This window comes from Lates calcarifer, linkage group LG17 (assembly GCF_001640805.2).
Source record: "Lates calcarifer isolate ASB-BC8 linkage group LG17, TLL_Latcal_v3, whole genome shotgun sequence".
NCBI classification, from domain to species: Eukaryota; Metazoa; Chordata; class Actinopteri; family Centropomidae; genus Lates; species Lates calcarifer.
This window is the reverse complement of record NC_066849.1, coordinates 6505414-6518539: the sequence shown is the minus strand read 5'-3', so window position 1 is coordinate 6518539 and position 13126 is coordinate 6505414. Positions and strand designations below refer to the sequence as shown.

At 41.5% G+C, this 13126-nt stretch overlaps 2 protein-coding genes across 2 annotated transcripts; one reads left to right on the top strand and one right to left on the bottom strand.

The window, feature by feature from the left end:
- Positions 1-1345: 1345 nt before the first annotated feature.
- Positions 1346-3915, top strand: chst14 (carbohydrate (N-acetylgalactosamine 4-0) sulfotransferase 14). The gene is given in 3 exon segments (XM_018670291.2): positions 1346-1880; positions 2561-3151; positions 3153-3915. Coding segments are annotated over 3 exon segments (1122 nt in total). The 5' UTR covers positions 1346-1586; the 3' UTR covers positions 3390-3915.
- Positions 3916-4572: 657 nt separating this feature from the next.
- On the bottom strand, positions 4573-13095 carry cep135 (centrosomal protein 135). The gene is given in 26 exon segments (XM_018670289.2): positions 4573-4732; positions 5617-5721; positions 5824-5951; positions 5953-6027; positions 6176-6385; positions 6552-6737; positions 6900-7010; positions 7127-7295; positions 7391-7446; positions 7689-7843; positions 7964-8079; positions 8354-8505; positions 8678-8755; positions 9240-9377; positions 9466-9621; positions 9753-9982; positions 10085-10235; positions 10385-10450; positions 10581-10796; positions 10968-11096; positions 11187-11271; positions 11395-11536; positions 11746-11913; positions 12033-12223; positions 12329-12465; positions 12818-13095. Coding segments are annotated over 25 exon segments (3486 nt in total). The 5' UTR covers positions 12442-12465; positions 12818-13095.
- Between the last annotated feature and the right edge of the window lie 31 nt (positions 13096-13126).

Genomic DNA, 13126 nt, shown 5'->3' with positions numbered 1-13126 from the left:
CCTGTCCACAACATGTGTCAGATTAACACTACGGCTGGAAAACTTGTTTTAGCTGTCAAGACTAAAAACAGTTAACAGAGAAATATGTTTTAACTTCCTGGCCCAAAACATTAAACAATTTTGCGCACACAGTGTATTTGCTTAAGATTATTTGCTAATGCGGATACACCATTGCAGGAAATGTGCAAAGGATTAACAGTAGAATCTGGTATTTTCCCCATGTTTATATAATGAGCTTTATAAAGGGTAAATGTACGACCAGTTGATGTAACCTAGAAAGAATAATTAAAAAAGCGTTTACTTCCATCATACTGCTTTAGATTGATTTAAAATGTGCAAACACCTTTGATATGTTTTTCTTTGTTAAGGACTGTGTAGAGAGTGATCAGCTTCTTGATGTTCACTGTGTTCAGGATATATAAGAAGAGCCACAGGGCCTGGAGTGTATTTAGTTCAGTCACTCTAACATGCTCTGCTCTTTGCAAATGATGTCACCTTTTTGGCCTCATCAAACAATCATCTCAGGTATCACACCAGAGTCATTTGGAGCTGAATCTGATGTTGTTAAGAGTTTGGGCTCTGGTTTACTACCAGGAAAAGTGAGCAACTGCCCTAACCAGAGAGGTTCAGTTGTCCTGGCATCAACTTAAAGGCTCTGAGGACATGGGATTTACTAGTGATTATACATAGTGATTTTTCTGATTAGGTTTTGAATCAGACTACTATGATGAAAAGTGATGTGACTATGATTAAGTGGATGGATGGGTGGGTGGAGTCAGCTCGCTGTTCCTCCACACTGAGAGGAGCCAGGTGATGTGGCTCTGAGGGATTTTACAACAAATGTTCTCAGCTGGATTGTGTCTAAAAAATCTGTTACTTCACTGTATTACAGAGTTGAAACTAATAGGGAGCAGTACCACGAGACCTGCAAAATACTCCCATAAGCTGGTTAATTCTGATATGTACAAATCGTTTGGATAATGTGAATGCAGCAGGGAATCAGCACCAAGAAGGGTAAACAATGGAAGTGTGTGTTCACAGTACCTCCTTCTACACAATGCATACACACCCAAAGCTAGCTACAAATATGCCTACATTAAGGTATTTTAACAAAATAAAACGATTCTGAATTTTCTTCATATTGGTCCCTGTTAGTGTTTATACTTTTTCTAATGGAAAAAAAAACACCAGGGTGCATTTTATTTTGAAAATGTTAACCGGATCTACGCTTCTTTGATTAAATTTCTGTTGTTTGATATTAGCGCCCCATTTGAAAACATCCTGTGAGAGGAAATTAAAAGGAAGAAAGAACATTTAACATACTCCAGAGTCTTCTTCTTAAATGTGCTTTTTCCATTTCCACTGTAGACATTTGCTGAGGACAAAGGGTTCGCAACATGTCCCCTAAAGGGGTTTTATTTTGACAGTTCATACAGGAATTGTGATATTTACGCTACCTGACTTCACGAAGTTTAAAAGTTAAGTATGGGTACGTGGTAGATAACCATCGCTGTTTTCTTACGTAGTATTTAGTTGTAAACTCTAGGAAATTGATAGGTGTTGAACAGACTCGCCGGGCACACAGTATGGTTCCTCGGAGGCAGGAGTACGGGGTGAAAAGGAGCGGAGGAGCGCGGAGCGGCTCGGTTATTAACTTTAGGACAACGTTGAACTCGGGCTCCGTCCGCCGCAGCTCCGCCGTGCTGCCGTCGGTGCTAACGTTCCTGGTGATCGTAGCATCCGGAGGCCTGCTGCTCATGATAGAGAAAGGAATGCTGAACAGCATGGATACGCCTCCACCCCGAGGTAGCGGCAAGCGGCTGGACTTCATCAGACAGGCCGGGAAACACAGCCCGGGTGTTGTGGACGTGGAGTCCCAGGTACGGTACTTTAATGCACCACGAATTAATGCTGGGAGTTTGGTCTTTAGAGGTTTACCAGGCGGGCAGGCTGAGTATAGCCGCAAGTGATTTCGTTTTGCGAGGTATTTCACAATATTAATACATATTGTCGTAAACAGCAGGATCAACGACTGTAAAGCCATTTCTTCAGTGACACATTTGGTAGGAAATGCGTGGCTTTCAGGAAATCACAACAAAAAAACTTGCATATCATTTCTCTTTTTAAAACCCCAACTTAATGTGGTGATCAAAAACATTCCTACAAGGTTTAGAAGTTGGATCTAATGGTAGCTAGGTGGGGTTACCTTCCGCTACAGTCTCCAATAATAAAATCCTTAAGTTGAGCAAGTGTTTATTTCTAACTTTGTCTTCTCATACATCTACTCACTTAGCAGGGACATTCCAGCAGTTTAGTAGCACTCTCAAAAAACAACTTAAAAAAGAAGCTGCAGAGGCTCAGATATCCAGAGTTTTAGTCTCTAAGTTGGAACTAAATGGGTCAATTTTTAAAACACTGGACTTCACCTCCTATAATTTTCTCAGACTTTACAAAGCTTTTCCAAAGCCACTAAACATGTTGTCACAGGCTGAGTGATACTGATGTCTATGTAGAAATGGTAAAATGCTCCTTTAAGTCACTGATTTGTGTTTACATATAGATCCTCCAGGAGATCCGTAACCGGACCATCAAGACCGTGTGCAGCCAGAAGAACATGCCCCACAGCATCTGGTCTTTAAGCCCCCTACAGAGGAAAACACTGCTGCAGCACATCTTGGTGAATGACCAGTACCATTTCCTCTACTGCTACGTCCCCAAAGTGGCCTGCTCCAACTGGAAGAGGGTCCTGAAGGTCCTGAGCGGAGCCCTGGAGAGTGTGGACGTAAACATCAAGATGGACCACCGCAGCGACCTGCTTTTCTTGTCCTCTCTGAAACCCGAGGAGATCCGTTACCGCCTCAAGCACTACTTCAAGTTCATGTTTGTTCGGGAGCCTATGGAGCGTCTGCTCTCTGCTTACAGGAACAAATTTGGCGAGATCGAGTCCTATCAGAAAAAGTATGGTGTTGAGATCATAAAGAGGTACAGAAAGGGTCGTGCTAAGGACACATCCGTGACGGGAGATGACGTGACCTTTGCAGAGTTTGTCCGGTACTTGCTGGATGAGGATGTGGAGCGTATGAACGAGCACTGGATGCCAGTGTACAACTTGTGTCAACCCTGTGCCGTGTCCTATGACTTCATCGGCTCCATATGAGCACCTGGAAAATGATGCAGAGTTTGTGCTCCAACGCATCAGAGCACCTCCTTATGTTCACTTCCCAGAGAGACAAACATGGTACAAGCCGGTCACCACAGAGACGTTACACTATTATCTGTGCAGCTTACCACAGAAGCTGCTGAGGGAACTCCTGCCCAAGTACATTTTAGACTTTTCCCTCTTCACATATCCACTCCCCAACACAACCACTGAACACTGCCGGCATTAAATGTGCAATATATAGTTTGGAGATTATTTTGTATAGAGAAGCATTAGTGTTATTTTTATGCCTAGGGAACATTGACAGCTGTTACATATTTTTACTTAATATATCCTCATATCATTGCAAAAATACTGATTATTGGAAGAGATGACTTGATTTTGAAACCACTAAAGCTTGAGATCAGCTGCATACAAAAGAAAAAGTTACTGAAATGTTTGTTACATGCACTGTTACAGTAAATGAATCAATTCAGTATGCATTGATGCAATGTAAATAAGGTTACAAGACCAAACTTTGTGTTTTTACTCGTTTCTTCATGTAGACATTGGAGGAGATAAAGGGTTAATGGCTTCAGTGGGCATTCAGTGGTTTAGCAGGCTAAAGCACATACCATGTACTCAGAGGGTTGTGGGGTTTAAATCAAGCTTGTGTTTTTTTTTTGTAAGTCACAGCCTCTTTCTCATCTGTTTCCCCATCTTTTATATTTACTTTGGACTATATATTATCAATAAAGCAAGACATTTTGTGATGATCACTGTAGTTTGTGTAAATTTTGTATTGCTTTATTTTGTGAATAATTTAATAATTTAGACATCATTATAAAAAAATGAATATTAAGCATAATACACTTAAACCACGGGGCTGAACAAACACTGCTCTTGCTACATGTGTGAGGTTATAGATGCTGAGAACAACAATTAAATCCTAATTCTATCAGTGGCTGTACAACATACTGACAGTTATGTAACAGTCTGTTCAAATGTTAGTGATATGTGATATAAAGTGGCATCAAGGTATGAGACAGGCTAATTAATACAGAGGCTTATGAAGCCCTTCACAATTCATGTACAGACTCAAGACTTCAAGCAGTTTTCTAGTGGTTTCTGACTCACTTATTAGCGCCTTCATTTGCCATTTGTCTGTCTAGCTGTTAATCCTTGAAGCTCACACTTCTGAAAAGAGAAAGGAAAGAAATTTTAGAGATATAAAAAGCAACTGTTCAAATTAGTTTTGCTTAATTTAGACTTTTATTTGGTTTTCAAGCAAAAGAGGACCAGATTTGGTTTGTCACTCAGCTTTTATTCCACAATATCTCCAAAAAGTATGATTCCTGTTTAATATTATCTGTATGTACAATCCAAAAATAACAAGCCCTAAAAATAGCTTCATCATTTTCATGTCCAAAGCCTTACTTGTCTGCTGACTTGTCAGTGGAGCGGTCGAGACTTCTGAGAATGGAGCGTTCTGGGGAGATGTGATGATGACCGCTGGAGGTGCTGAGGGGCGATGAGCTTTGGAGGGATGAGAATGACAAACCCTGTCTACGCATCTCCTGAATTGCCCTTTCACTGAGGCCAGAGAAAATAAGACAAGGTCAGAATGTACTGCATCTCCACTGGGTTGTTTACATACTTGTGACAACATGTATTAAAATTTCTTAAGTACGTAATTACATAGGTAATCACTGTATAAGTAATACCTTTCTATAGCTATGTTTACGTGGAACTGGAATGATTAGTCATTTAGTTGACTGTCAAAAAAATGATCAACAATTTTGATAATGGATGTATTAAAGCCAGGATTTATGTGAAAATGTCAAATCTCTGGTTCCAGCTTCGTAAATGTGAATATTTGTAGTTCTCTTTGTCTTTTATGACACTAAGTTGAATATGTTTGAGTTTTGGACTCTAAGACATGACCTGGGGCTCTAATTGAGCAAATCATTGAGAAATTTAAAACATATGGCAGATTAATGGATAATACAAACAACTGTTAGTTATAGCCCTATATAAGCTTTTGTTTTTTAAATTTGAAAATTGTCAGATTTTTAAAACTTATTTTCATCAAACTCTCTCACAGACCAAGTTTCAAGCTGAACTTTTTCCACTTTCTACTGATGTACAATAATCTGGGACACTTCCAGTAAAGTCTCTACATGCTGAGAATATGCTAATTCAAAGATGAAACATTAAGAGGATCTGTTTTTCCAGCTGTTTTTTAATATGGGGAAATAATCTAGTTTGTGAACACTGTTGTTGCACAAACTACAGAATATGCTACACATTGATGTTAGCTGAGTCACAGCATCACAGAGCTAATGTAAAAGAGTTTTTGGATCTATACAGACAGATACACAAAACCTAATTTGTGCCAAACTTTGGTTCCACTCCAGTTAACGATTTCTGTCCTGGGGTAACAGTGGAAAAGTCAGACCAACATTTGTTAAACTCACCGTTCAAAGCGCTCAGTGGTCAGCTGTCTTTTCAGAACATCCATCTCTGTCTGCAGCTGCGTCACTTTACCGCGGAGCTGGGACACCTCCCTGGCATGCTCTGCACTGAGTGTATGCACACACGCAAATAATATTCAACATTTTTCAAAATTACATTTTATTCAATCGTAAAAAGTTCAAGCAGATTTATTGAATTTATTGTTTTACGTTTTGCTGTCAGCCAGCATGAGCCTGTCACGAAGGACTTTCAGCTCAGACTCTCTTTCGCTGGCTGTCAGATGAGTCTGGAACTCCTTTTGCCGATTGGTGGAGAGTAGCGTCTCAAGGTTACGAACAGGTCAACCTCTCACTGGCCAGTTGCTTCTTAAGTAGCTCTGCCTCTGAACGAACATCCTCCAGCTCTCCTGTGACCTAAAAAACATGTACATATTAACAGAGAGCATAAATATCTTAAGACAGATAACTGCAGCTGGTGAGGCTGTGTGTGTGCACACAACATTTCACAGCCAAGGCAAGACAAGTGTGTTTAAAGTGATGTCAAAGCCTCTGTAAACCTCACCCTCTCCAGGTCCATGCTCTTAGAGGTGAGCTGACGTGCAGTGAGCTCCTTGCCAGAGTCCAATTTGACACAGAGCTCCCTGACAGAAGCCAGATCTGAGAGGAGAGATGCTTTCTCCTCCTGAGCTTTGTGTAGCTCCTCCTCTAGTCGGGACATCCCACGGACCAGCGAGGATACCTGGGCCTCGTAAGCCTGCAGGGCCTGCGTGTGCTTAGGAAAACAGCAGGGTGAAAGGTACATTTATCTCATGCTGGTATAAAGACTGGCATCTCTGAGTGTTTTCATGCCCAGCATAATTTCAGTAGTTGGCCTAGAAAAGGGAGTCTTTCTCCCTAATGTGAATTGTATGAGCTGTTTGTTCCAGCTCATGTCTCACCTGATGGATTTCTCTCTCCTGGTGGCCAACAGTGTCGCGGAGGTGCCTGCGTTCTGTGTCTGAAGAGAGCAGCTCCAGGCGGATGGAATTATTGAGGCCTTCAGCCTGCTGCAGCTTCTGCTCACGTTCCTCCATCTCAGAGTGAGCCATTTTGAACCGCTCAAGCAAGTCCCTGTTCTCTTGCTCCTGTGGGTCAAACACAGCCAAATGAGACTGAGTAGAGTGGACTATAGGACTTCCAAGCTCTTCAAATATTCTGGAAAAAAGACTCTTGCATCCCAAAGTATCACAAAGACAGTAGTTACATCACAACTTAAAGAGCTGAAGGAGTACACAGTTCTCTCTTGCCTTCATGGCCATCAGTTTCTCGATTCTGGATACTTCAGAGATGTAGGAGTGGACTCTCAGTTTCAGCTCATCCTTCTCATGCAGAGCCTCTTCCATCTCTATATGCACAGCCTGGACAAACAGACAAAAAGCAGCTGGGTTTATTCCTTTGTTGTCTGTTTTATTTTTCTTCATTTTCTTTGAATATGACAAAGAAGAAACACTTGAATATAAGGTTTATGACATACTTGGTTCTCTCTGGTCATTGTGGCTAGGTCATCTTGCAGCCTCCTGTTCTCTCTGATTGCGATTTCTTTGTCTCTCCTGAGTCCAGCCAGCTCTTCCTGAGAGGCATCCAGCTGTCTCCTCAGGCTGGTTATCTCCCTCTCACGGCTGTTTAACGCCCCCTGCAGCTGACTGTAAGGATCACACATTATTTTGTTGAGACTTTTATCATGACATTTTGTTGTATTAAAAACCAACTCTTAGAGCTTTGAGACCAAGATACTCACGCTAATGAGTTATCCATGTTTGTAGCTGTGAGTCTCACATCTTTAAGAGTATTTTCCTGTGGAAATGCCAAAATAATTGAGCCCCATTTGCTCTCTTTAAGCACAGCTCATCTAGCACAGAGAGAGGATACTGGTCACATACTGTACATTAGAACTGCTTTAGGGCTGGACCTTTTCACAGCCAGTATGGACTGGAGGAATGATTACAGGGAACTTTTTCATTGTGCACAATGGCATGTCAGTATTTTTCAGAAGAGCACGGAAGCCAATAGCTGTAATCTTGATGATATTTGGCTACCTTCTTGGACAGCTCCTCCTGGAGAGCGACCAGCTTTTCAGTCTTTTGATCAACCTCATCCTGCAGAGCATCTTTCTCTCTATCCAGGGCAGAGATCGACTTCTGAAGAACAGCCACTTCCTCTTTGTGCTTGGAGCCGCGCTGACTCAGCTCTCCTGGCAGACAAACCGAAATTGAGGTAACAGCCAAGCAACGTCAGAAGGAGAGAGAGAGAAATACAGTAGTAGAACAATACAATGGCAACCCTTAGCTTCATAGAAACCACAGATATTCACCTATTTTCTCCTCCAGTTTCTCAATCTGCTCATGGGCAGCACGCAGCTCATTCATCTTCACAGACAGCCTGTGCTGGGTGTCAGACAGTGACTGCTCCATCTGCTCCTGTAGCAGCCTACAGACAGACAGAGAAAAGTCCATCAGTCCTTCTCTAACACGCTGAATAAACACAACAACCCCTGACAAAATGCAGTTTGTTGATAGGAACAAAAGCAAGTGTCAGGAAAACAAAGAAAAAGAAAGGAGAAGGGTGGTGAGAGGACACTGATAACTCCTCAGATTTGGATATAATTTGCTACATTTGTATCACAGTGTGCATTTAACATGCTCTCTGACAGTCACATTATCAACATTTAAACTGTCAAATTCTACATTGTTTGAACACAAACCTGAGAGCATTAGACTCAGCCCTCTGCTGGGCCGCCTCCCCTGCATTCTGGACCATAGCAGCAGACTGAACCTTCAGCTCCTCCTCCACAGCCTCCTTGCTCTCTTTCAGCAGACACACCTGTGACCGCAGCTCCAGTCTATCCTGTTCCAACTACACCATAGCACGTCCAACAAGCCAGGTTAAAATACAGCAGCACAATGTTATTTAGGACCAAAGTTACAAAATTGAACATTGTATAATAATTCTGTGCTGGGACTTTTGAACAAGCTCCAGTCAGGGGGAAAGGTTTGAGCAGATTTACTGAAACATCCATCAGGCTTACACTCCTCATGGCATTTTCTAGGTCAAGAATCCTCCTCCCCTCTCCCTGTCTCTCTGTGAGAGCTGAAGTCTGGGCAACCTGCGAAATGTTTGATTATTTGTGTGTTAGGCTCAGTGGTATCCATTCCAACTTATAAAACTAGCATACAATATGACAGTTTCAAATGTTCATCTTCAAAATTTTTGGCATTTTTGCTTTAACAAAATTACTGAAACAATAGATAAAAAGTGCTGCAGATTAATTTTCCATCAGTGGTCTGATCAATCAGTCGTTTAGCTGTAAATTCTAGCAAATTTAACACTGAATACATGCTTAACTTTGCAGGAACCTGTGACACTACTTTATATTACTAAAGGAAGTGTCTAGATCAGCATCCTAACAAATGTTGGCAACTGAGAGAATCAATAACTTGAATAGTAGATAGCATACAGATCACAAGAAAAAAATATTACTAATATTATAAAAATTTTTTACTGCTTATTTATTAACTTATCTAAGTATATTAACTATAATGGTGCAGCCGAACCACGTGCACCATGAAAGTTGTTGCTCTGGGACTAACCTTTAATCTCTCCATCAGTGTGTCTCTTTCAGTGGTCATCTGCTTGATTTTGATTTCTGCCTGTTTCACCTCCTCCTGCAGTGTCAAGACATCAGCTGACATATCTGTGCTGTGGGCCACCTTCAGGTCCTCTTGAGCCTGAACAAACAAAAACATTTGATCTTTAGAAGTGTAAAATAAGTCATTTCAATAACATATCCAATTAGATGTTGTTTTTAAAACTTGCCTGTTTAAACATGTTTTTGAAATGGTCTCTCTCAGCACAGAGGATTTTCACATTGCTCTGGATGTCCTCCATGTGCTTCTCAAAGTCCAACAGAGCAGCCTTCAGCTCGTCTCGTTCCTTCACAACACGGAGCAGTTCTGCCTCAGCAACACCTCCCTGAAAATTTCAAGCCATTAGACTTTTTGCATCAGTTTTATGAGAACTTACTTTAGCCTCCATCAACAAAATAAAAAAATAAATAAATAATAAAAAAAAAAAAAAACAAGACGAAATCTAGCATGTGTCACCCTCGTTACTTTGGACCTCGGACTCCTGCCTCTGCCTGGACTACGACTAGGGCTTAAGTCCAGACCACCTGCCCCTCTGACTCTCTTATAGCGCTCAGCCTCCTGGCGATAGTAGTCCCTCTCCTCCTCAAGACTCTTAACAAATGCATCCAGACGTGACGGGGAGCGTTCCCTTCCACAAACACCATGTTTTGCCCGCATGGCCTCCAGCTCCAGCACCAGGTCTTTGTCTAAGAAACAGTAAAAAGTCAGTCAAACAGTAATGACAACAATTTAAAGCTGCTGTAAGAATAGTTTTCAACAACTGGGGTATACACCAAACTGCTGCTCACCAGCTGCCATCATTTTCTCCACTTTGTCCTGCAGCCTGATTTTTTCCTCCTCCAGGAAATTCACCAGTCCCTCCATTTTCTCATTCTGCTCTTTGAGCTCCACCAGCTGATCTCTGAGACGGTCTTTTTCAAAGTCACCTTCAGACTGCTCCTGAATTCAGTCATTCCAACAGATTAATCTTTTAGCTTGTGTAACATTCCAACATAGGACAGAGGAACGGTGGTGTATGTTCACTCAGGAATTACTTACTAAAAATAAAAGAGAATATAGAATAAAAACAGAATATATACTGTAAATACCTTTCTTATATTTGTGATAATATCCTCCAGGTCTTCAATGATTTTCTGTTGCCTTTGAATTTCTTTCTGTTGAGAAAACATATTTCAGTTTTCAAGGACTGTTGTCATTATTCTAACTCACACTTTGTTACCATATTTGCTTAGAAGTGAAGCCTGTAAATACAGTACATTTTAATTTTAATTCTTATATTCTCACTTTAGTTTCTTGCAGTTCCATGTCAGCAGTTTCCAACACCCGCTCTTTGTCCATCTCCATCCGCTTCGCAAGGTTGTCTATGTGTGTGAGCTCTTCACACAGTTCCAGGTTCTTTAAAGACAGATTAGCCACTTCAGTTGAAGCATCCTTCTTCTTCTGTTGCAGTCCTTCTATCTTCTGCTCCAATGTCATGTTGGCCTCCTGCAGGTGCTCAATCTGTGTGACACAAAGTAGATGCCAACAGTTAACAGGCAGGACGGTGGGCAGCAAACATGCAGACGTCTTTATTCCAGAGTAGCCAAGCTCAAGACCACTGCGCATATCCCAGAAATATTTCATATGCATTGATAAACAATGGTAAATGTCCTGTATCACGGCTTTGCTTGCCTGAAGGTTAAGATGGGAAATCAGTTTTTCGTTGCTGATGTTCTGAGCCTCAAGGGAAATTACATCATGAGGTCGTCCTCCATGAAGAACTTGATTCAGTCGCTTGATCTCTTTGTCCCTCTCGTCCACCTAATAGTAGATACACATAAAACAACACCTCCATAATAACATTTAATATGTCAGAATTTTTCATTTTAGTCTAGTTAATTTACTTCTTACCTGTGTATTTAAGTGTTTTATATGTTCTTGAGCATTTTCCAGGTCTAACTTGACCTTTATGATGTCTTCCTGTAGCTCGAGAATTCTATGTATCAGAAATTACAGTGAGTAAAAAAGAAATAATGCAAATACAAGCATCTACAATCAGCACATCCATCAAGCAACCTCTGTAAATAACACGGTTTGGCTGTTAACAAAGAAAACAAACCTTCCATCTGCTAACTGTAGCAGGTCAGCAATGTATGGATCATCGGGTTGCGACACGGGGTAAGCTGATGTGGAGGAGGGAGGAATGAGCTCATCAATCTGCATCCTCTGACGTCTGAAGGGAATACTGCGCTTCTTTCCACCTCCATGATAAACAACAGATTTTTGATTGCTTTTTAACAGGGCAAATGTGATATAATCTATCTTTCTCAAGAAACATTGTTTGGACATGTTTAAAACACAAGACAATGCAGCCAAATATGGTTCAACTAAAAACAAAATATGTATAAAAATATCAAATATCACTTTCAGTGTGCACTCAAAGAGCTTGGGTCAGAAACCCAGCATTTACCTGGTGTCTGTACCACAGCTTGCATGTTCTTCTCCTGCAGCTGCTGGATGCGCTCAGCTTTTGCCTTGCTATCCTTCTCCAGGCAGCGAACCTTGTGCACATACTGATTGTTTAAAAACTTCAAGTCAGATGTCTCATGGTCCAGTTTTGTGATGTGGGTCTTGAGCTCTGAAACAAGGAGAGATTGAGTGGAGTTACCAAACCAGTCATTAATGTATGTGCATCAAGGATGTGTGTAAGTGTTTCGGACTGTGTGGAGTAGAGGATTGCTGGTTATCATGACTTACCCCTGGTGACACGATCCTTCTCCTCCTTTAGCTTCAGAAGCTCAAGGTGCAGTTCATTGTTCTCCCTGACTACCCGGGCATTCTCCGTCCTGTATGGCTCCAGAAGAGCGTCAAGGTTTCGGCTTTCTTTCTCAGTCTTCCCTGCTGACAGTTTGGCATTGCGCAGGCTTTCAGTTGTGTGGACCAGGTCACTGCAACACGGAGGAAGATTTGTCTCGAATACATTTAATCCGCTGTGACTGACTGGCTGGTGTAATGTGATGGAAGAGGAGGTGCAGTGGGTGTAAAGGTTTTACCTGAATAGTTTCTCCACTAGTGGCAGTGACTCTATCCCTAGTGGCTGACGATATCCCAGCTGATCTAGACGCTTCCTCAAGTTAATGAATTTCCTCTCTGCGCTGCTGTTCATGGCTGTGATGTGGCACTGAAGTTACTGTAGCACAATATGGCAGCGTTTATATTAGTTAGTAAAGTAGCTTAATTTAGAAAATACTTAAAACAATGTGAACGACACACCGTGAATTCTTAAGACGTGTTTTAAGTTAGGGAAGTAACGTACAATGGTTAATTATACCTGCTACCGTTAGATGTTTGATGCTGGCTAACATTAGGCAGCTAGCTTAACGTTGAGTAGCTAATAAGCCAATATTAGCATTTTGTGTGTTTACCTATGGAGCGACCCGCTTTTCAGAGATAAAAATAGTATTAGCCCGCTCGTCAGCACCATTTGACAATAATTATCCAATTAAAAAGCGTTTAATCTCCTAAAGTTTGCCTCTCCTTACCTTGTTTAGAAGGACAATGCTTTCCTGACAGCTAACGTTAGCTTGACCAACGTAAACTTAATTCTACATCATCGACATAAAATGTCTCACTCGAACAAATTACTTGCAGAAGACTCATTCTAGCATTACATCTCGTTCTCCGTTAAAGTTAGATAGTAAATAACTCTTGAGTTGACGTGTTTCCGCGGTAAAGAGGTTTGAAAAGAGCGCCGCTGATCTCCGGTTTGGATTCGTCACCATGGAAGTGAGACACACTGTGGAGCATCTGAGGCAGCGTGTTTAGTCAACCGGCGTCGTCCGCGCAGAAGG